The sequence below is a fragment of the Balearica regulorum genome, chromosome 15 (assembly GCF_011004875.1).
Source record: "Balearica regulorum gibbericeps isolate bBalReg1 chromosome 15, bBalReg1.pri, whole genome shotgun sequence".
NCBI lineage: Eukaryota > Metazoa > Chordata > Aves > Gruiformes > Gruidae > Balearica > Balearica regulorum.
In genome coordinates this window covers 9,434,672-9,455,828 of record NC_046198.1, presented here as the reverse complement: position 1 = coordinate 9,455,828, position 21,157 = coordinate 9,434,672, and the positions used below count along the sequence as shown (strand labels likewise).

Genomic DNA, 21,157 nt, shown 5'->3' with positions numbered 1-21,157 from the left:
GCAGAGCAGAATAAATGTGTCAAAGTCAGTAATTTGGAGACGTATCTTGGCTCTGCAGGAGCAGGACAGGAGGAGTCCGGTTGCAGTTTAGATCCAAAGTGAGCAACCAATCCTAAATTCTCACACAATACATTGGTAATTGAATTAAATGTATAAAATTTCCTGGAATAGGGATACTTACTACAACATCTTGGGCTACATGATAAATAGAATAAACTAAGTTTTTAACCCTTTTGGCACAGGACTTGTCTCTCATCCCGGTATCCCAACCGCAGTCCTGCATGTTTCAGAAGGGGCAGCCCGCACTGAGTCCGTGCTTCTCCTGACCACTCATCCCTGGAGGTCAGGTGGAGGGCTGGAGTGTGAGATGATTTTTTATATATATATATATATATATATGGAGTGTGTGTGTATATATCTCTCTCTATATATTAAAAAATATAATCACTCCTCTCTCACTCACTTGCTTCTCTTTAAATTTTTTTCCATTGAAAATCTGGAAGTTGTGCTTATCCATAGAAATGCTCTGCAGTCAAATCCTATAATCTGTGGGAATTACAGTAGGTGGTTCATATAGCTACAAATTAAAAATGAGTAGGGAGTGAGACATTTATATTGCTTCACATTTAGATCAAGAACAAATGTCGGGTATGTAACAGGAATGGAAAGGGTTTGGCTCCCTATTGCTTTAGCACAGTTCTGTTTGTAACTTTAGACCAGGTACTTAGACCAGGGATTGCAAAACCCTTACAGTGCAATTTGTAATATGTCAAAATCTGACCCACTTCAAGGACAAATTTTAGTTAAGATTGCTGCACGATTGCATTTGTGCGTCTATAGTTATTTTATTCCTCAATGTTTCCATTCTACATTTATAAGTTCAGGGGAGTCTCTAACTGTACAAGTATTTATAAATATTTTAAATACTGATCTCTGCTTTTTAGGGAAAAATATGGGTCTTTTTTAACGCAGTTCTTCAAGCCCCCAGCCATAGTTACTCAGGCAAACAGAAATCTGTATACAGCGTGTGAATTATAAAATGTGTTGAATTCTAGCTAATTCCTCTGCCTCTAAGTGAATCATTTCCATATATTTGGTCGTGTCTGAGTGACTCCTCGCTAACTAGAGGTGTGCAGCATGTGTGTGCAACGGGCATCTCAAGGTTTATTATTTTCTTATTTCTGTATTAAATGTGGTAATAATATGTGGGTTCTCTCCTATCATCTTGTGGTAAGGAAATACTCAGCTTTTGCCTATGAAATCGTGTTTTGGATACTAAATTTGGGCTATTTCCTGACTCCACGATATTCCCAGTGAGCTGGGTAGGTGCTTCCACCTCTTTTGGAAACTCAGGGCTGAGGTCTCTGAGGAGCATCCAGGTCTCCTGAGATCAGGTGTCCCCACAGCAGGTGAAGGATGGAAAAAGGGAGTTTACTTTCTCTCCAGAGCTGTGTTTTGTAATGTAAATTAAGTCGAGATCACCTAATTCACTGCGTTTCCAAAAGTAAACTGAAGTCAAGCCACGTTCTTTTGCGTCTTACCAGCACAACTGACTTTGTTCCTTTTTCTCCTGGTACTTCCAAGAGCTTTCTGAATTTCTGTGGGATTCACAAAATGATTTTATCTGCTGTCTAAAACAGAGCACGTGGACAGAGGCAGTTATTTTCCTATGTATTTTCCTGCACTAAATAGCTCTGTGAAGCAGAGATTAAATCCTCATGCAAATACTGAGTCAAGAAGTTAACAAGAGATTAAATTAATAATAGGGGAAAATTAAAGGTTCTTGCTGTTGTTGTTTAATGGGAATTTTTTGCCTGTGCCTACAATAACTTTTGGGAAAAAACTACGTATATAAGTATTTTTCAAACTGAAACCAGATGGGGGAATGATAGCCTGTTTTTCTTTGTGGGAGGCTATGTTTTCATGGTACGCAAGTAACTGGAGGCACATTAAAATCAAATTTGGCTTTTGAGGCTTGTCCTTCCTATCTCTTACAGGAAGGACCAACTTTTGATGTTATGAGTAGGAGATTCTCTGGCGGCAGGGCCACAGCTTTCAGAAGAGCAGAGTTAACCGCTTAACCAAAGCCAAAGCAATGTACGCCCGTTTGGACAAAGCTGGTATTTTTTTTATAAAGATCCATCCCAGGCAGAGATGGCATGGAGACTGTGGGTGATGAAGTGTCCCCAACGCAGTTGGTAGCTCTTGTGCTTTCAGTTCTGGTGGCACCAGCATGCCACCATCCACCTTTCACCCAGCCCAGGGGCTGGGTGCCCAGAGGAAACCAGAAAGAGAAGAAGCCAGCAGAGAAGCAAGGAGTGATGCTGGGGACCGGGCAAACAGACTGAGGTGGGTGATGGCAGGTCTCCTTTTCCCGTGGTGTCACCCATACCACCAGGATTTGTCACCCTCTGCTCAAAGGCATGGCCTGGTTGGGTCATTTCCAAACTCCCGCTTGTCCCTGGTTCCCACAGGGAGCTGAGGAGCCCATAGTGCCTTTGCTCAGCCGTGGCAGATGGGTCTGGTGTGGGCACTTCTCTCAGCTGGGACCCTTGCCATTAGGCCCAGCATGGCTGTGGAGTAGCACTGTTGTCACACACAGGATGGAAAGGGATGAGGACCAGATGGTCCTGCCAGTGCCAAATTCCACTGCTTTCCCTGGTAGCTCCAGAGGGCACGGCACATGCGTTCTTGGGTGGTGACATGGGCTCCTCCTCACATCTGCTCCTTCATAAGGATCCATAAAATCCAGCTTAAAAGACTGATTTCCTCTTCCTTGGTGACATGCAATTCCATTGAGGAGCTTTCTTAAGTTCTGGAGATCCAGCAGCAGGTCCATCAGGAGAAAGGGTCTTTGCTGTCCGCATGTGGCTCTGGGCATCTGCGATAAGAAGATCCATGCAGGACCCAGGTACTGCAGTTTTGACAGCTCACAGATGAGCCGGGCTCTTTATTCTCCAGCTTTCACTAGCACAGGGTGAGTAAGTGGTGGTTTATTTTGTGTGCAAGGAAGCAGGTTTACTTTCGGTTTTTCTACAATATTTTTTTAATTGATAAATTTGGTCTGTGTTTTATCTTGAAATGATTAGTGCCTTTTTTTTAACAGTCATCACTAAAAAGTCACATCTCACGTGGCTGTTGGTATAATTAATACCAGTAACAAAGCAGGATGACCTCAGCCACAAGCTGGGGAGAGCTGGAGAGCACTTAGCTAAGTCAGATCTTTTCAAATCCATCCTAGGGCTGTTAAGGAGCTGGTTGTTGAAATCCTGTCAGCATTAGTGATTATCTTTGAGAATTCATAGAACATAGGTGAAGTAATGAAAGAACAGAGAAGAGCTAATGAGTACCTGTCCTCTAAAGAGAGAAAAAAGGAAGAACCAGGACATTACAGAGCTTTACTGGAAAAATAGTGGGGAAAAAATGATGAAACAGGCCATTTCTAAATACCTCCAGAAAACGTGGGGGATAACTACAGCTGTCATGGTTTTGCCAAGAGCAGACCATGTAAAAGCAGTCATCTTTCCTTCATTGACAAAACAAGGCACATGAATAGAGGATAAACAATACATGCTTTTGCTGAGGCTTTTGAAACTGTTTCACATGAAGTCTCATAAACAACCCAAGAAAATGGGGGCTGTAAGAAGTAGGTAATACCATCCAGTGGACAAAACAGGTTGGAAAGTCTATTCAGCAGTTATCAATGGCTCACTGTCAGAGGGAAGGATTTATCAAGGGGTTTCCCCAGGGTCTATCTAGGAATATTCAGGGTTGTCATTAATGATGTCAAATATTAGCAGACCATGCTCAGGTAAAGGGTATTGATGCACATGATGAATATTCAGAATAATCTTGGCAATGCAGTCGAGTCAGCAGGGCTGCACTGTTGCAGGAAGGACAAACATCCTACTGGAATATATAAATTCTTTGTGCTCCGAATATATAAATACTTCCTGCTCTCTGCCGCTGGTCAGGCTGGAGCTAAAAGCTGTGGCTCAATTTTGGGCATTCCCTTCAGGAAAGATATGTCCCAGCTAGAGAAAATCCGAAGGATGGTGAGAATAAACAGACATCTAGAGACTGGATTCACAAGGCAGGGGCGGACCAACTGGGATCGTTTAATCCAAACGAGAACATTACTGGGAGGGAAGAGGCAGTGGATGAGGGACAGTTTTCACCTACATGAAAGGCTATTGCAGATAGAAGAGAAGAGTCTTTGATGCTAGTGAGCAGAGTAGGGGTCATGGGATCAAATATTGTCAAGGAAGACTCAGGCTAGATATTAGGAATAATTTAAAGATAGTGGAGCGGGTAGCCCAGGAAGGCCAGGGACCGGGCTCCATCACTCACAAGGCTTCTAGGAAGAGTTTAGACAAACCCACTATGGTACAGGTAGAGACGACTCTACCTTAGGGCACCAGGAAAGACTGGACAGCTTCCTGAGGTATTTTCCAGCCCTCTGCTCCTATGTTTTTCTCTTTAAATAAATTATAGTTCTTTCGGGCACCCCAATTTTTCTCTTCTGTGCCAATGGCTTAATATCAGAAAGCTCTGGTGCTGCATGGTGACCGTGTCCCCATGCTCGGATGGAGCCTGCAAGCTCCAGCCAGCCCTCGACTGTGTTTAAGAGTTTACAGCCCGTTGTTGTTCCTTCTGGACAAATATACAGTCTGCTACACAGAATATGAGCTTCTCCTACCTACTGTATGTTTATAACAATCTGTGATTTAAAAAAATAAAAACCAGCCAAACAAAGAAGTCTAACCTGTAAAAAAGTTATGGGTGTAGGTGCCCATTTTCTGACAGAGGGGTTTGGTAACAGTGCAGGGGACAGAAATGTAAGGAATAATTGTTTTTGGGCCTAGAACCAGGAAAACTACTTTTCCAAATTAATCCAGTGAGAGCCATGAATCCACAGTATTTCATATCACACTTCATAAAACTCCAGTCATAATCCATAAAACTGACATTATTAGATTAAAAACCTCAGTTCCTCCTATAAGGAGCTCGCTCATTAGACATGCTGTAGTTTTATAACCTTAAAGTTCCTACCCAATTACCATGATTAATACTGTGCTTTAATAAAAAATTTTTTAAAATCACCACAGGGGTTGATACCATCTGTTTGTTATAATTGTGCATTTAAATATTGTCCAGCAAGAGAAAGACACTCGGTAAACACAAATCAAGACCAAGGTGGGGAGGGCACAGCCCATCCACTGCAGCAGAGGTCCATAGGGTGGAGATACGGAGATACGGTTGGGTTGCGATCGTGGTAGGAGCACAGAAGGGCCAAGCCTGGCATGGTGCAAAGGCTGAAATTACTGTGAGGTATACGCAACAAACTACTTCTTCATGCAGCTGATGGGGAAGGAGCAGCGATGCTCTCCGTGCTCTGCCAGACCAGCAGCACCAGCTCCTGGAGGGGTTTGGTGTCCTTACCTTCAAAACGTGGGTGCAGAGGGGGTCCGGCACCCACACACCTGCTTTGCACGTGGGTGAAATGAGACCTTGGGAAGTTTGGTGGCTTAACCCAAATGACCAGCACCAGTGTGAGACGTGCACCCCCTTCAGTTCCCGGGGCAGGAGGCAAGCACGCGGTGATCGGAGATCTCTCCCCTCACTGCTCGGAGAAACTCGTGATAAATTAAACTTCCCGCCAGGAACCAGCGCGGCTCTGCTTTGCCAGGGCAGGGAGAGAGCAGGACACGGAGGCTTAGGAGGTTTCACACAGAAAAGGAAGGATTTAGGTAAATGTGCACTGCCTGCCAAGGCAAATACTAGTTTGAATCGCAAAGAATCCACTAACCCTGGGGGATGCTGCGCTCGCAGGATCGGTGCTGCAGAAGACACCGGTTGCTCAGCTGACAAAGCTTCACCCTTAATGCTGGCCGGACACGTCGATCAAATAGCGTACACCTTGTGCAAAAACGGCCACAAAACCGTTTGCTAGGACAGCCACCCGTCGGCACGTTTGAAAAATTGGCTGTTTTCCTGTTAATTGACTTTGAAGCGGGAGTTCCTTTGAGGTTTATTTTTGCAAAGCTGAGGGGTTCAGGGTGCTCAGCACCCCTCAGCAGGGTATCCTATTAACCCGTGTTTGAATCCGCTGCCGGTGCCCGGGCAGCAGCCGCAGCGGCCGGCGTGAGCATCGAGACTCGGTCGGAATAACAGAAGTTAAAAATGTGTCAGATTCGTGATTCCACCCACAGACCAGAAAACGCCAAACTTGTATTATTTTTGAATCCCTTGATTTTTAAGGGCTGGTGGAAATAAGATATCTTGCTTCTGACTTCCAAGCAATAAAGAGAGGTGAATCACTACTGAAAAAACCCTCCCATGGACCACCCAGTCGCTCCATACGAAGCTGTAAAATGAGCCTCCGCAGAAGTGGCAAAGTGCAGAACTATTTTCTTAATATTACTGCAATTGCACGAGGCAAATCAAATCAGAAAAGGATCAGAGTTTCCTAACAAAGTAGCTAAGTGAGAAGTGCGTTAATGAATACAGGCTGATTAATATGCATTGAACTAAATCACATTCAGGGCAAAGGTGGAGCACCAAACCTTGAGTACAACGTTATGCTCAAGAACCTGTGTATGTAATTCAGATTTAAATACTTTTTTCCCCTCATAATTCTGGATAATTATCCAACTCAGGATAAATAAGTAATTATTTTTTAACTAAATAACAGTTAGGACTTTTTTTACTTAGTGTAATTGGTCAGATCTCTCACTTTTTTTAGGATCATGTGACTCTGTTACTGAAGAGTCCCACTGGGGTTTGGAAAATTGTAACTTGCAAATCACCATATTTTAAAAAATGGTGCCTATCATATAAAATATGAAATGACATGATTTTAACATTTATTTGTTGTCATTTTTAATAAGAAAATGTACATCTTTTTAACAGAACACTGGCTGAAAGTCCTCAGACTGCAATTGTGAATGCGTTGTTGATGTTTGCATTTTGGAGTAGTATTTTGGGAGACCACCTCTTATGTTCGAGCAGGAGAGCAAGCAGCACAGTGAGCCTGTTTCAGGGGAGGAAAGGGCACGATGGATGGGGGCACTCCAGAATAAACCATAGGGAAACTCTGGGGACCAACATCTGTCCACATAGGTATTTTGGGGAGGACTTGTAATTAAGACATTGGATTTGTAATTGGGAATTTGGGTCCTATTTCAGGTTCTGCTGCAAGACTCCTCATGTGGTCCTGAGTGAGTTTCTTTAAGGCGATATCCCCAGAGAGCGTTGCTGAAAGAAGAATTAGGTGCCAAAATTCTTCCACTCTCTGCCTGTAACACAGCTGTAATACATCCTAATTTTGATCTAGCTTTGTCCGGTATGTTTAGATTTAGGTTTTTTTCAGGACAGGAACTGTCCTTTTACCATCTGTTTTGGCAAGTCCAAGCTAAATGGGTCCACATTGCAGTTGGAGCCTCCTCATGTTACGTGAGTATAACAAAATCCTAATAATGCCCAGAAGTCCTTGAAAACAAATTAAATGTGCTGCTTATGAAGTAAGGTGGTGGGCTCGCTTCCTTGTTCCCACCCATACAGTTGGCATGGCCATGGAGACCTTGCTCTGGAACAAGCCCCAGCAGAGATCAGAGACCTCTGAATGAGGTCAAGAGACACATCTCTAAAAGCCAAGGGCAGCATGAAGAAATATGTAAAAAAAACATTGCAGCATTCCCAGACATCCCAGGATTTAGGCAAAGACTTGCTGTTGTATGGTCTATCTTGTGCTGCAGTAAGTTTTACCATGATAGTGGCTATGTGATACATTACACAGTGGGGTTGATATCTGCCAGTGTCTGTCTGAGCTTTCATCATCGTGGCCAGAGGAGGAGAACCTGCAAGGTTCAGTAAGTTTTCCTCTTTGCTTGGAATGTAGCTTTTTGGTGTTCATTGTGAGGGTTTTGGGTATGTTGGAGAAGGTAGACCCACAGGTGTGCTTTGCCATGGGAGTGGCAAGTTTGTGATGGTCTCCATCTCCCAAAGAGTCATCCTGTGTTTGACTTGAGTTCAAGGCAGCTGGGTTTCCTCCAGAGACCCACTGTCCTTGGGTGCAACATGGGCTGGAGAAGCAGTGGAGAACTTCAGTTGTGCCTCTTGGGTCTGTGGTCAGTCCTTCAGTTTCTGCATCTCCTCAGGGTTTCCAAAAGCTTCATTGCTTGTTCACTGAGAAGAGGAGACCAGTGGTGGGGCTGAGGTTAATTTGGTAGGAGTGTGGTCCATGCTGCAGCTCCTCTGCCTGTGGTGAGATGCTGGGGGTGTCGTGGGTTCACGTGTTTGGTCTTGCACTGTCTGGTAAGTCTTCCTTAACCACATGCACTAAAAATTGTGAGTAAACAGTTCACAGGAGGATAAAGTTCAGCTGTGTGCATGGAGAAATGTTCTTTAAATAAAATAAAAGCGGTGCTAATCAAGGTTACAGCTTTCAACCCAGCTGGAAGGTGGGGGAAGTTCTCATTAGCTGGTCTGAAGGCTGAAAAATAAATGACTTTGTTACATCAGGGCATTATTTTTCAATGTGTAATACATTAAGTCAGCTTTATAACCTTCATTTTTTATGGATAAGATGGTGAGACTACTTTCTTTTCTTCCCTTTTTTTCCTCCTCTTTTGTTTTAATGTGTCTGAGGAACAGCTAGTTAATTAGGGCTAAACCCCAAGTGTGACTAATGGGACAAGAATCCAAATCAGCCTCAAAACTCAAATAGTCCCAAACAGGCATCAGCTGCTTTTCTCTTCTTGTCTTTGCATGTGTGGATTCCCATATATTGCCTTATGCCAACACACTAAATCACTCCTAACATGTTCCTTTGTGACCGCTGCGATGGCTGGTCAGCCCTGGGGAAACCCAGACGTGTCTTCACAGCCACCACCCTGGGGTTGGCTTCGTTTGATGCGTTGTTTTGCTGGCACTGGAGCAAGTTCACAACGTCACACTTGCATCTGGTGCAAGTCTTGGTGTCAGCAAGGTTGTGCTGGCAGCAATCCTTTCTCGGATGAAACGTGGAGCAATTCAATGCTTCAGGTGCTTTTGGTTAAAAACCACATTGTGTATGAAAGTAAAGCAATGAATTTTTGAGTCCATCAGTTCTCAGCATCCTTGGTGGTGTCAGTGCAGGCCGGGCTCCTGCCTTCCCAAGGTTAATGGGCAGATGGGATGAAATTGGGCTGTGCGACACGTGGGATGATGCACCGTGGGTTAGGAGCAGACACATCTGTTTGGTGCTGGGAACCACGTATTTGGAAATTGCTTATGTGTAGGGGGTCTTGTGTGCACAGGCTGGCAAGCACTAACGTGACACCCCAGCGGCGAAGATAAACGTGGCGTTAAAACACAGCGGGAGGGGTGGTTCTGGTTGAGCATGAGAAATGTTAGCATCGCCGTACAAGTTCCTGGTGAGACCTGTCTGATATCCTCCGTACGGTCCTTGTCAGCAGCCAGAAATATTGATTGAACCTTGCTCGGGTTGAGGGCATGTCTGCTGGGATAAGCAGGCAGGGAAGTCCTCTGGCAGAGGAGACCAGAGCGGTTTGGCTTGCTCGAAAGTATAAAGGAGGAGAAGGGATGTAATTGTACAGATAATACAAGTGAGGTCTATGAACAGGTAAAATACTGGCTTAGGAAAAAAAAGAGTAAGTATAGGCTGGGCTTTAATAAGTTTAGGCTGGAAAAATAGAAATTAAAACCAAATTAAACCCAAAATTCGGTTTTATATGAAGCTCTAATGAAAAGCTCTGGTGGGCGGTTGGCACGTACGTTGAGCAGGGGTGTACCTGCACCTTCCCCATGGCCGAACGTGGCGAGGAAGTGACGTCTTACAGCTGCAAAATGAAGCCAGGTGCTGTGAAGATGTGATTCATGACCAAAGGTAAATGGGCAGCACCCAGACACCATCTCCTGATGCTCATTAGGACTTGCTGGAGAACTGCAAGAAAGTTCCTCATATTTTTCAAGTCACCATAAGAGCAAGACAAAAAATAACACGTTCCTACAAAAAGCTCTTCCCAATGTGTACAAATATTTACAGAGACTCCTCTGAAGGCTTGCAGATTTTTCCACTTTCTCTGCCTTACACATGCAAGGCATTCTCCTAAATGGCCAATAAAAGCTAAAATGAAAAAAAAAAAAAGCCTCTTAAAAAAACGCACACTTCTATATATAATGCTGCTCTTTAATTAGAAGGTCCAATATTTCCTCCTGAATGGTTTCAGGAATGTGACTGTCACAGATATGTCGGCATAAGCAGGAAGCAGACGATTCCCCTGGGGCCAAACCGCTGCGCAGTCACCAGGAGCACTATGGAAATCAAGTCACACTATACCCTGGCTGATCTTTCTCCTGCTGAAAGCAAGGGCAGAGCTCGCGTTGCAAGCCAGTGGGGTACATTTGGGCTGCAGCCTGGGCAGGGAGGGAGAGGTTTGCCATCACTGTTGCAATCATGGAAAATCAGCAAAGTATGCGCTAGGGCACTAAAATCCATCCAGCATTTCCTTCACCAGGCTTTTCTGTTGTCATTTAAACAGATGCAACACCCTCTGCTGCCTTCTTTCCTGTTTAGGTTCTTCTGATCCTAAGTGGAAACCTGAGTTTCCTCAACTGGCTGACCATCGTGCCCAGCATCGCCTGCTTCGACGACGTCAGCCTGGGGTTCCTCTTCAGCTCCGGGCGAGGAGGGGTGAAAGAGCAGATGGCGCAGATGCAGCTCAAAGAGGCAACCGGGGAGCAGCTTCCCCTGGGTGAGTTATTCTCAGAGCGGGGGACGAGTTGCACAGAGGTGTGTTTGGTGTGCTTATCTCAAAAGCTGTCTTCTGCTTCTGGAGCAAACCTGGGTGGGCAGGGAGATGACTCTGCCCCTGCACGGTCTCCTCTGTGGGTTGGAGGGTGCCTGGACCTCACGCTGCGGAGGATGAAGGTGAAGCTGGTGGCTGGTTCATAAGGGTCTGCGGGGACGTTTCCACGGGAGGATTGCCGCTAGACAACATGTCCTTCATGTGGCACCAGTGTCCACAGCGAGTCCGGGCAGCTACAGCTCTGACACCTCTGCTCCTGAGAGTCAGTCCTCCTTGCTCTCACCCCAGTGAGTGTCAGATTCAACCCAAAATAAGCAATTTGGAGTTCCGCAATTTATCTTGCGGGTTTCCTTTTACCATTTCTTTTGACTATTTCAAGTCAAGGACAGAACACCCAGCGCACTTTGAGGTGAGGATTTTGTGTTAGAAGTTGAGTGCAAAAGCAGCTCTCGCGTTTGCTCTCCTCTCTCCACGGTGGCATGGTGGCCCTGTGACCCATCTACCTTTTGCACCCACAGGTGCTAGGGCTGCCCGAGCACCCTGCTTCCCTGGTTAAGTAACTGGACATGAGGTTGGTCTTCCAGAAAGAACCAAATTGATTGTTGATCTGGTTTGGGTCCAACAATTCTTTAGCTAACTGGGAAAGAGACTTGGCTGCTGGGAAGGTGGCTGTTCCCCATTCAATGACCTGGTTGGAGAAGGCGAGGGGAGAAGATGCTTGTGGCCACCACTGGCAGCATGGGCACTGCAACGGCACGGAGCGAGTTCCCCAAAGCAGGGAGGAGGTGAACACATGTTCACATTGTGAACATGGAAAAGCAAATACAAGACGTTTTGTAACTGAACAAAAGGGATCAATATGTGGCTGATATTTCCTTCTGAAGGGAGTTGTCAAGCAGCCCTCTTCCAGAAGATCATCTGCACAAGCAACACTGGGATATTTTTCATGGGGCTGCATAACAGATGGAGAGTTGTGTTTGTAGCATTTTTATAAACCGCATATAAGCAACAAATTGCTTATAATATCAACAGCAATCACAGATGCTCATTTTTAAATATACTAAACATCTGTCAGAAGAATGAAAAATGTCAACAAGATGCAGCATCTGTCTCTAGTCCTTTCTCATCTACCAAGAGACACAGCTTATTAACAGAAGTGTTGGTTTCAGCAAGGCTAATGCAGTTTCATTAAACTTTCTGTCTCCTATCTTACATATTTTGCTGGAAGAAATCTTTAACAGCTTTTCCTCTCCGGTAGCTTTGCTTTAGAGGCTGGGAGAGCCTAGAGCTTTCCCACCAACTGTATTTTTGCATCCAGTCCCAAGCAACACTTCAGTTGCACCTTCCTTTCTGGAGGAGAAGCCAAAGGGCACGCCTTTGCTATGGCACTCGGTGAGTCACCGTGAGGGGGAGGTAGATCCCTTTTTTGAGGAACTTGTTCCTTTTCTGTGATGTTCGCCAGAAAACCTTACTGAGCCAGGGTGCCCAAGCAAGGAAAACCATCCATACTTACCACCGCTCTGGAGTGTAAAAGTGTCCCTGTTTTGGGCTTTTAAAAAGGAGTAATCCATAAGTAAAGGGTAGAGTATCTATAATATTCTGGGTGAATTTGGATTTCTGCATATTTTTTCTGCTAACAAAGCAAAGGCTGCTGAGCTGGCACTCACGGGCTGTGTGGCAAGAGGCTTAGAGGAGCCCTCACCCCTGGGTCACTAGAGCAGAAGACAGGAGGGTATCCAGCCATGCCCTTCTCGTGACCTGATTTTACAAGGCTCTGGCCACATCCTTGAAGTGTGTGTGTGTCATTCCTACTGAGACCCCATTGCTAGTGCTCAGCTCCTGCCTGCTTGATCCAGATCCCCTTGGATCATGTCCCATGCTTCTTCCCCAAGTCTTGTTCCATCCTTGCCATGTTGGGGGTTCTTTTCGTGTATTAAACCCTTTTTCTCTATGACTGAGTAGCTGTGACCCCAAGGGCATGATGACAGTCACCACCTGCTGAAGGACGAGCAGTCCGCGCATGGCCATAAAGTGTGACCTGAGGAGCTGCTGATGCTGCCCATGGGGTGGAGGGCTTCTGTGTCTGTACCTGCTCTTTAATTACAAGCTAGAAATTTTAGCCCATCTAAAAGACAAAAAAATGCCTGACGGACTCATACTGCTCTCGCAGCAACACAGGGGACGAGGAGAGGCATCTCAGCAAGCTCCTTCCCTAATCAAATGATTCTCCAGAAATGTTCTCAGACTAAACAATTATTAATAGCTTCTGAGAGGTTCAAATAAACATCCCTCTCCTGCAGAGATAAGGGGAAAGCTACATGCAATTGCTTTGAATCTGATCCGTTGGCCGTTAATGTTAAACAAATTTAAAATGGCCGTAAGGGTAGGAACCCCTCAGAGGTCACTTCTGCTTATTTGTCTGATTGCAGTAGGTGTCTCCTTAGACTGAAATCCAGCACAGCTCTGTGCTGTTCTGCAAACCGAATAGCAAAGCGCTGGTGAAGCAACACGCGGCTCATACATAAACAATAAGCAACAGAGATTTGCAAAAGGCAAATGAGGTTTGAATGGAGCTAGTGAGCAAGAGGGAGGAAAATGCAAGAAATGAGCCTGGGTGGCGAGAGCCTGGGGCAGCGGGGAGGAGGCAGCCACGGGCAGGAACGGACCCACGGGGAGCTGGAGGCACTCCACGCACGGCTTACAAACCAGGAGGGCAATTTTGAGCAAGGTGCAAGTGCCAGCTGTGTTTTTTCCCCTGTATTAAAGCAATGATTAATCTTACATTTCAGACATTTTTCTTTTTAGCCCTTTCTCAGACTATTTAGAGAAAGGCAGATCTCTGAAGCGATAGCATATGGCCCTTGGCAAGGTCGGGTTGATTACGGTGGAGCATTTGTCAGCCTGAGCCCGAGAACTGAGAGCAGCTGTGAGCACCCAGGCAGGGTCCTGGCTGCCATGGGGGGGGGTCAGGCAGGGGAGCGGGGGGAGCAGAGCCCATCACTGGTGGTCAAAGGACCTTCTTCTGGTCTGCTTTTGTGTCCCGAACAGGCTGCTATGTCCGCAAAGTGGTGAACATCTCCTTTGGCCTCCTGATTGCTTATCTCAGCATCCCGGTTGTCCTAAACCTGCTCAACTCCAGACAAGTCATGAACACCTCGTTCAACCCTCTCAGAATAGTGAACACCTACGGAGCTTTTGGAAGGTACATGTGTTTTAATGGCATATTCTATAGCTCTGCTTCCTCTCCAGTATAGTCCAATAGCCAGTCTGTGTGCCTTAAACCTAAACAGAAATCCTTGCAGTAGCCAGTAACTTGGAATATCTGTTTATGAGAGAGAAGGAGAAAAGGAGCAGTTTTCTTTCCCACTGAATTATAATTTATTCTCTTTGAGCCACTTTTAGTTAGCTCATTATATTGATGTAGCAAATGTAATAGCAGGATGAAAATATCCATAAGAGTTCATCCAGTGGATAGTCTTCACCATCACCAGCCCGCTATATTTATGGTGAACTTCTCTTCCCCTGCGCACGTTTGTTCTCCCCGCTGTAAATAATTCACATAAGCTATTGGGTAGCAGATTGAAGGCCAACAAAAGGAAGTGCTTTTTCCAACGAGTGACTTGGGGAATTCATTGCTACAGGAAACTGTGGAGACGAAAGTATAAATGGCCTCAAAAAAGAACAAGACAGATTGAGAGGACAGGCCCAGCAGCAATCTGGCTGCTGCCTTCAGCTCAGGAAATCCCACTTAAGGCTGCAAGGTGGGACTGGACAAGGGAAGCATCTCCAGCTGCCTTTGCAACCGGGCTGGTTTTTAAGCATCTGAGTGTGGGGTTTCTGGGGACAGGTCACCAGGCTTAGGTCGGCCGTGGTTGGGCTCACCATAACCATTCTCGTGTGCTGTCCCTCCCTGCCTCTTCCTGACCACGACAACTGAGAAAATGCTGAAAAACAGGGCTTCATCAGAACAGCTTGCCCCAGGGGCAACAACAGGGCCAGTCTTCTCTGCATGGACCTCTGGCTTTGCCACCACCTCACCATGGTGTGGTGTTCCCCAGAGGTCTGAGCCGAGAGGTGGGATGGGCAGCTCTTGGGTTAGTGGGCTCTGGACAAGGTCCCACAGGAGAAGCCAACAGATATTGAGAAGGTTTTTATAAAAGGCGAAGCAGGTTGGCTGTTGAGAGGGCTGGCCGAGCAGTTGGTGAATGGGAGGAGCAGGTCTCACTGTGAGCACTGGAGATGCAGTGATGTTTTTTGATTTTTTCTCTAATTTTTCAAATAGCAGAAATTTCTGTGGAAAGAAAAGAGTTAGAAAAAAGTATGATTAAAAGTATCAACACTGGGAAAGTTGTGAAAAATGCTGAAGTTTCTCCTTTTTTTGAGAGAGAGAGGGATAAATAAGCCCTAAACCTCTTTGAAGGCTGGAGTGGTGAAGCTATGGAAGATTGTTTTCTTTGGGTTGTTGTTCTTTTTCTTCTTCAGTCTATGGTTTCTGTTTCAACAGTTACCAGAACCTAAAGAGCATGTGATGAAATGCTGCTGTAATATGTTTGTAATTCCAGCCTATGTAAACCAATAAAAAGAGGATTGCAGCTTATAATGAATATACGATTATGTGAAACTTGACATATTTTGAATCACACAGTAGGAACATACTTTTATTAGTAATTTGGTGTCCCTGATTTACAGTGTGTTTCTAACCATTGGGCAGCTGGCCACGGCTCATAACTCAGCCCAGTGTATAATATGGAACTTGGCTGGAGAATCCAGAAATCTATTAAATGTAGGTAACAATTATAAGCGGAGACATACAGCATTCCTTGGGTTGTAAGCATCTATCACTGGAAGCCATCGGGGGAGAAGGTGGAGGCTGTGTGTTTCCAAACTTTCGATTTCTTGGGTTAGAGGAGGAGGGACCAAAGTAGTAAAAAATTAAAAGGGTGTTAGGAACTGGACTACTTTGATAGGCAGAGTTACGCAGTTATGTGTTCGTTATGGAAAACAGCTCTCCAGTGTAGGTGAGCGTCACTGACAGGTCATTGAGAACTTGATGATGGTGTTTTCACATGGGCTTTCCATGGCCTGGAGAGTTTGCCATCCCCACTGCTCTACCACCTTGCTGTGCAGAGGGAGTCCAGCCAAGCAGCAAAGGGACTATGCGTGACCTGCCATAAGGCTGGGGTGCTTTTTAACTATACATCAGCTGGGTATGGGGGGCTTTTTTGTTTCCATTTTCTGCTTTTCTTGGCTTGGCTTGCACTGGCTCACACGTTACCTCCTCCTCCTCCTCTTGCTGAGTAATAGCTCCATGAGACCTGTCTTCCAGCCGGGACGGTGAGATGATTGGGCATGTAGAGACAGCTGTTAATGGTGCCCCAAGAGTGAGCTCCTGGGGGGTGCTCCATCAAGGGCCAACCACCTCCCCAAGGCTCACGTGGCTGTAGCCAGTTAACCGGGGTTCATTGCGAGCATGTCCTGCCCTTTGCCATGGCCAAGGTTCAAGCTGGAGCTCAGCACCCCACGGCCAGAGGTGCTGCAGGGATAGCCAGGCTCACAAAGGGATGCTGGAGTGGTCCCAGCCGGAAGCTGCTCTGCTGATCCTGCAGCTGGAGGTCTCAGGGCCAGACCTTCAAAATGCAGGGGCACGATTTCTATGCACAATCACCGGTGAAACCTCCCTGGCAGATATCATCGGTGGCCATGCTGTTAGGGCAGCCACACATGCCAGTTACAAGCCTCTATTTTTGCACATGCTAAAAACCTGGGGGATGGAGCAACGTTTTGTGACCATCTCTCATCTCCGCTTTCTCATAACATTCGAGCTTGTAGTCAGAAAGCTCTTGTATCATGGAAGTCATCGGGGTAACAGAAACAAAGGTTTTCTTCAGAACATGGGACAAAGAGAAGAGTTGGTGCAGGTTGAAAATGCTTATGTGGGACTTGGGAGACACTCGTTATATTCTCTCAATGTCTTAGACAAGCGTTAGGCTCTGATCTAGAAGGACAAACACATCAATTTTAATAGGAATTATCTTTTTTGGGCCATAGTCCCTCCTTGGACTGGCACAGCTGCAGTGTGGTAGAGGGAAGCGTGGGAGGATGTGAAACTTGGAGTTTTTCATCTACTTTACTGCTAGAGAGAGAAAAGTCTAATGGATAGACAGGTTCTCCGAAGCTTGACCCATCAGGATCCAACTGCACCACAAGGCCATTGACTCATGTGGCCATGTTGACTCTCATGAACTAGCATTTTACAGGACTTGAGACAAATAACAATATCATGGTGTGTCCCACAGCATTACCAAGGAGAGAACAGAAGTCATCCTTCAGGGGACATCCAGCCTGGATCCCAATGACCCTGCTGCTGTCTGGGAGGAGTTTGACTTCAAATGCAAGCCTGGGGACTTGAAGAGGAGGCCATGCTTTATCACCCCCTACCACTACCGCCTGGACTGGCTCATGTGGTTCGCTGCCTTTCAGGTACGTGTCTTTGGGTGTCCTGAGACTTGGGTGTCCCTGGACCAAGAAAAACAATTTATATGAATTTACTATGTGTTGGGGTGGGTGGGTGGATATTTGAAGCCCCGGCTAAGTTATTTATGTTTAAAAAAAGAAGAAAAAAGGTTGTATTCCTAAAGGATGTCTGCTGCTGGTGTAATGAAACTCTTGGAAATTTTATGTGAAGCATTTTAATTGTTTCTCAGCAATAACAAGAGTTAAAGGCATTGAGAACGCCCCTGGACTGCACCTGCCTCGCGAAGCGGTGGCACGGAGGGGCAGAAGCTGCCTCGCAGGGTGCCTGGGACTCACCAGGGCTGGCAGCTGCCCGCTCCGCCGACCGGCTTGAACCCACATCCCTCTCAGGGACGCCCCTGGGGACACCGGCACTTGCTTCCACTGCCCGCCTGCCTGCATATGGACGTAGGGTCCCTCAAAGTATTTTCCCCATGTGGTATCAGCCAACAGGTGACAGACATAAATTAAAAAAGAGAAGGGAGGAAACTCGTAAAATTAATTCTTGCATATCTTTTAGCCTATTCTGCAAAATCTTATTTGCATGAGAACTTGGACTGGATTTTACAAAACCGGGGCTTACAGCAGTGGCATGAGGCAAACCCATCTCAGATTATCGCAGGCTTTTCTCTTTGTTCCTGTGTCCTCTCCTGGCGTATCCTCTTCCCTTGCTCCTCTCCCCCTGCCCCAAACTTCTCTGTTTGCTTTCTTTGTGGTATTTTCATTTAGGCGCCTTTTGGATTCCTCAGCGATGACATAACCATTGCTCTTTGGCTATGGTTTTATATTTACCCCACTAGTTTTTGTGTGCTGGAATTTCATTTAATCTGCATTAGGTATGCTTATCCCTCAGCAAGACGACAGCAAAGGTTAAAACTGAAGGCGGCAATGGTGCCCAGCATTACATAGAGGTGCAGAAGGTTGAATGGGAGCTTTTGGTTTAACTCTGACTGTATTTTGGGAGGACTCCAGCAGCGAAGAAATCCAGCTCACCCACCCAAAGGTTGTGTCTGCAGAGGAGAGAAACGTTTCTGGGATGAGAGAAAGACTGTTTGTTTCCAGGGCAGGAATATCCCACAGGCTTTCAAATACAAAGTGATCTCAGGTTTAAGACCAGAGGAGGACAGGGCATGAATACTGATGCATCACAGGCGAGCGCGGGCTGTGCTGGTGCTGAGAGACGCCGTCACAGCCCAGTGCCGTCTCTCCGCAGAGCCGGGCCAGGTGCTGAGTGACCGGGATGTACGGGAGCAGCCTGGGAAGGAGGAGGAAGAGGAAATAACGTGGCCTCCTTTGCGTCTTTATTATTAGTGTTTAATTCACTGAAAGGTTCCCCCAAGTGTTTCTGTTCGCCTGGGCGCAGGGGGCTGCTGGAGTGCGTGCCTGCCGAGGCGTCTGTCCACACCAGCTCATTAGCAGCAATTAGCGCTGCGGGTCTCCTGGCACCTGCAGGAGGAGGGTGCGTGCCTCCCGCTCGGGTGGGTGCGTGCCAGAGGTGTGCATCAGCCCTGGAGCACATCCGTCACCTCTCCACTACGGCAGCACTGGGTGAAACGGGTCTGTTACCCGTTCCCGGCATCCCAGCGTGTGCATCCCGTGCCCAGTGCTGCGCTCCCTTGTGCCTTCCTGCCGCTGGGGACTTTGCTGTGCCCCCCCCGGTGCACACAGGTCTCCGTGAAGCAATTTCAGATCCTGCTTAGAAGAGGTATTAAAAAAAGGTGCAGAAAGGAGGAAAAAAAACATTCTGAAAAGCGGGGATGACTCTTGTTGAAAATAATGGGAAGGCTAGTAGCCTAGGCACAGCAGCAAGCATTTTCAAATCTGGTCGTTCAGGCATGTAAATACCTGCTTAAGTGTGGAAGTAAATCTCATTTGTAGTGGCCGAATGTTTGAAAACTGTGAGCTGCGTGTTTAGTGCCAGCTGTCACCCCTGGGAAAGCTGGCTGTCCTGCCGTGCCCCCCCACTGCAGCCAGAAGTCGCCGTCGTTCGGTTCTTGTTCAGACTTGAGTCACGCAGAGCTGCAGAGAGGACGAGAAACCAGAAGTCGAAACCCCAGAAGAAGTTTGTGAAGCCAGGCAAGTTTTGCAAACCCCATACGGTAGTTTACAGAGTCCATAAAACCGAGTTAGTTCAGCCTCTGGATTAGATTTAATTTGTTTTTAAAAGTTCTGGATTTTTTCTACGCCGCTGCTCACCGTCTGCCCCATCACTTCCCGAGCAGGCGGCCAGAGGGCTGGTTTTGCAGTTCGTTGGCGGTGGCCAGGTAAGGAGCTGACATATCCAGCTCTGACAGGCTGCAGAAAAGCCAGGGAGTTGGGGGGGAAGATATTTACCATCCCTTTGTGCTGCTCGTGACAGGTCCCTCTTTGCACCTCATCACCGCTTGACATACGACGCCTTCCTCCGCTCGGGGTTTCCTGCGAAACTTTCCACCTTGGCTATAGCTGCAGGATTCGCTTTGAAGAGCCGGAGCAGGGGAGAGCCGGGCCCTTGGCACGGCTGGTGCGGGCCGGCGTGGTGGGGGAGCCGCCGGCACGGCCTCGGCGCGGGAACAGGAGGAGCCGCGGTGCTGTTCCACCTCTGAATTGCAATTTATTAGTTGACTGCCTCTTAATTTCGTTCCAGTAGTGCCATAATTATATGTAATGTAACATGGCATTATTTTCCAGGAAACAATTTTCGTGATGTTAATTTTATTATCTAAATATAATATGCCTTTTCACTTGTTTTCTAAATCCCCTCTTTGTTTTGTATGTCTCGACATCCCGAGGGTGCTGTAGCTCTGAATTGAAGCCCTTCATTTAGTTCTGGCAGGGACATAACCCGTCCAGAAACATGTCTGCGTTGCTTCTTCCCGTCTGCAGAAGGGGAAAAACTCCCACGAATCGGCAGCGGCGTGCGGAAATCTCTGCGACCCTTTTCAGTTGTTTCTCAGCAGCCGCCTCGGACGGGACCCCCTTCGCTCCATCACCCAGCTGATAACCTGGTCACAAAGATAATGTGTCTGTCGGTCAGGAGCTGATGTTCAGGGACTTGTTGCTGAGGTCAGTTGTTCTGGATCACCTACCTCCACCGAAGCACTTTAAACCAAGGACTGAGCCAACTTAATGCACATTTTTAAGAGGAGCCATTGCTAACTGAAAGAACAGCATGCTGTGCTCATTGCATTTACGGATGCCTCCAAGCTGGAAGGATAACAGAGGAGAAGGTCTAAAAGCCCAGTGTTCCTGCTGGTTTTGGTCCGAGCAGGCAGGAGAGGCGTGTGCGCTGCTGCCCACGGGCAGGACCCATCGCCTGTCCCGGGACGGGATGGACCATAGCATCGTGCTCCGGGGAAGCCTCTTGGGCTGAGTGTGCATCACGAGATGAGCATGTTTGTGAAAAGGCATTGTGAAAAGGCAGACACCATACCGTGATAGGTGAGCAGGCATTTGGCATGCATGATGTCACCCTCCCATCACACTCAGCTGAGGACCCAGCTCAGGAAAGATGCAGCCAGCTGGCGAGGGTGCAGAGGAAGGACCCGCAGGAAGAGCAGCGGTGCAGAAACCTTTTCCCACAGCAGCAGAATGAACAAATCTGCATGGGCGTCCTGATGTCAAAACAGGTTTGGAATAGGTGAAAACCTACTGCAAAGAGGAAAGCAGCAATCTGTTTTCCATGGAGAAGGGAGGAAATAATGGATGAAATGGCAGAATATGATTTAATCTCAGCAAAGTTCAGGTTAAGCATTAGGAAAAACTTTCACCCCTTGACACGTTATTGTGTTAGTGCAAAGACATCCTGTTTTTACAGAAGCTGGAGACAAGTTGTTAAAGCTTTGTCTGTCCTC

At 46.7% G+C, this 21,157-nt stretch overlaps 1 protein-coding gene across 4 annotated transcripts in view; it reads left to right on the top strand.

Annotated features, from left to right (window-relative positions):
- LMF1 (lipase maturation factor 1) overlaps positions 1–21,157 on the top strand; it is a 204,601-nt gene that overhangs the window by 165,696 nt on the left and 17,748 nt on the right. For all 4 annotated transcript variants that reach the window (XM_075767498.1, XM_075767496.1, XM_075767495.1 and 1 more), the window contains 3 exons: positions 10,580–10,757; positions 13,860–14,013; positions 17,108–17,291. In XM_075767498.1, the coding sequence (XP_075623613.1) occupies positions 10,580–10,757; positions 13,860–14,013; positions 17,108–17,291 (516 nt within the window). The remainder of the gene's footprint in view (positions 1–10,579; positions 10,758–13,859; positions 14,014–17,107; positions 17,292–21,157) is intronic.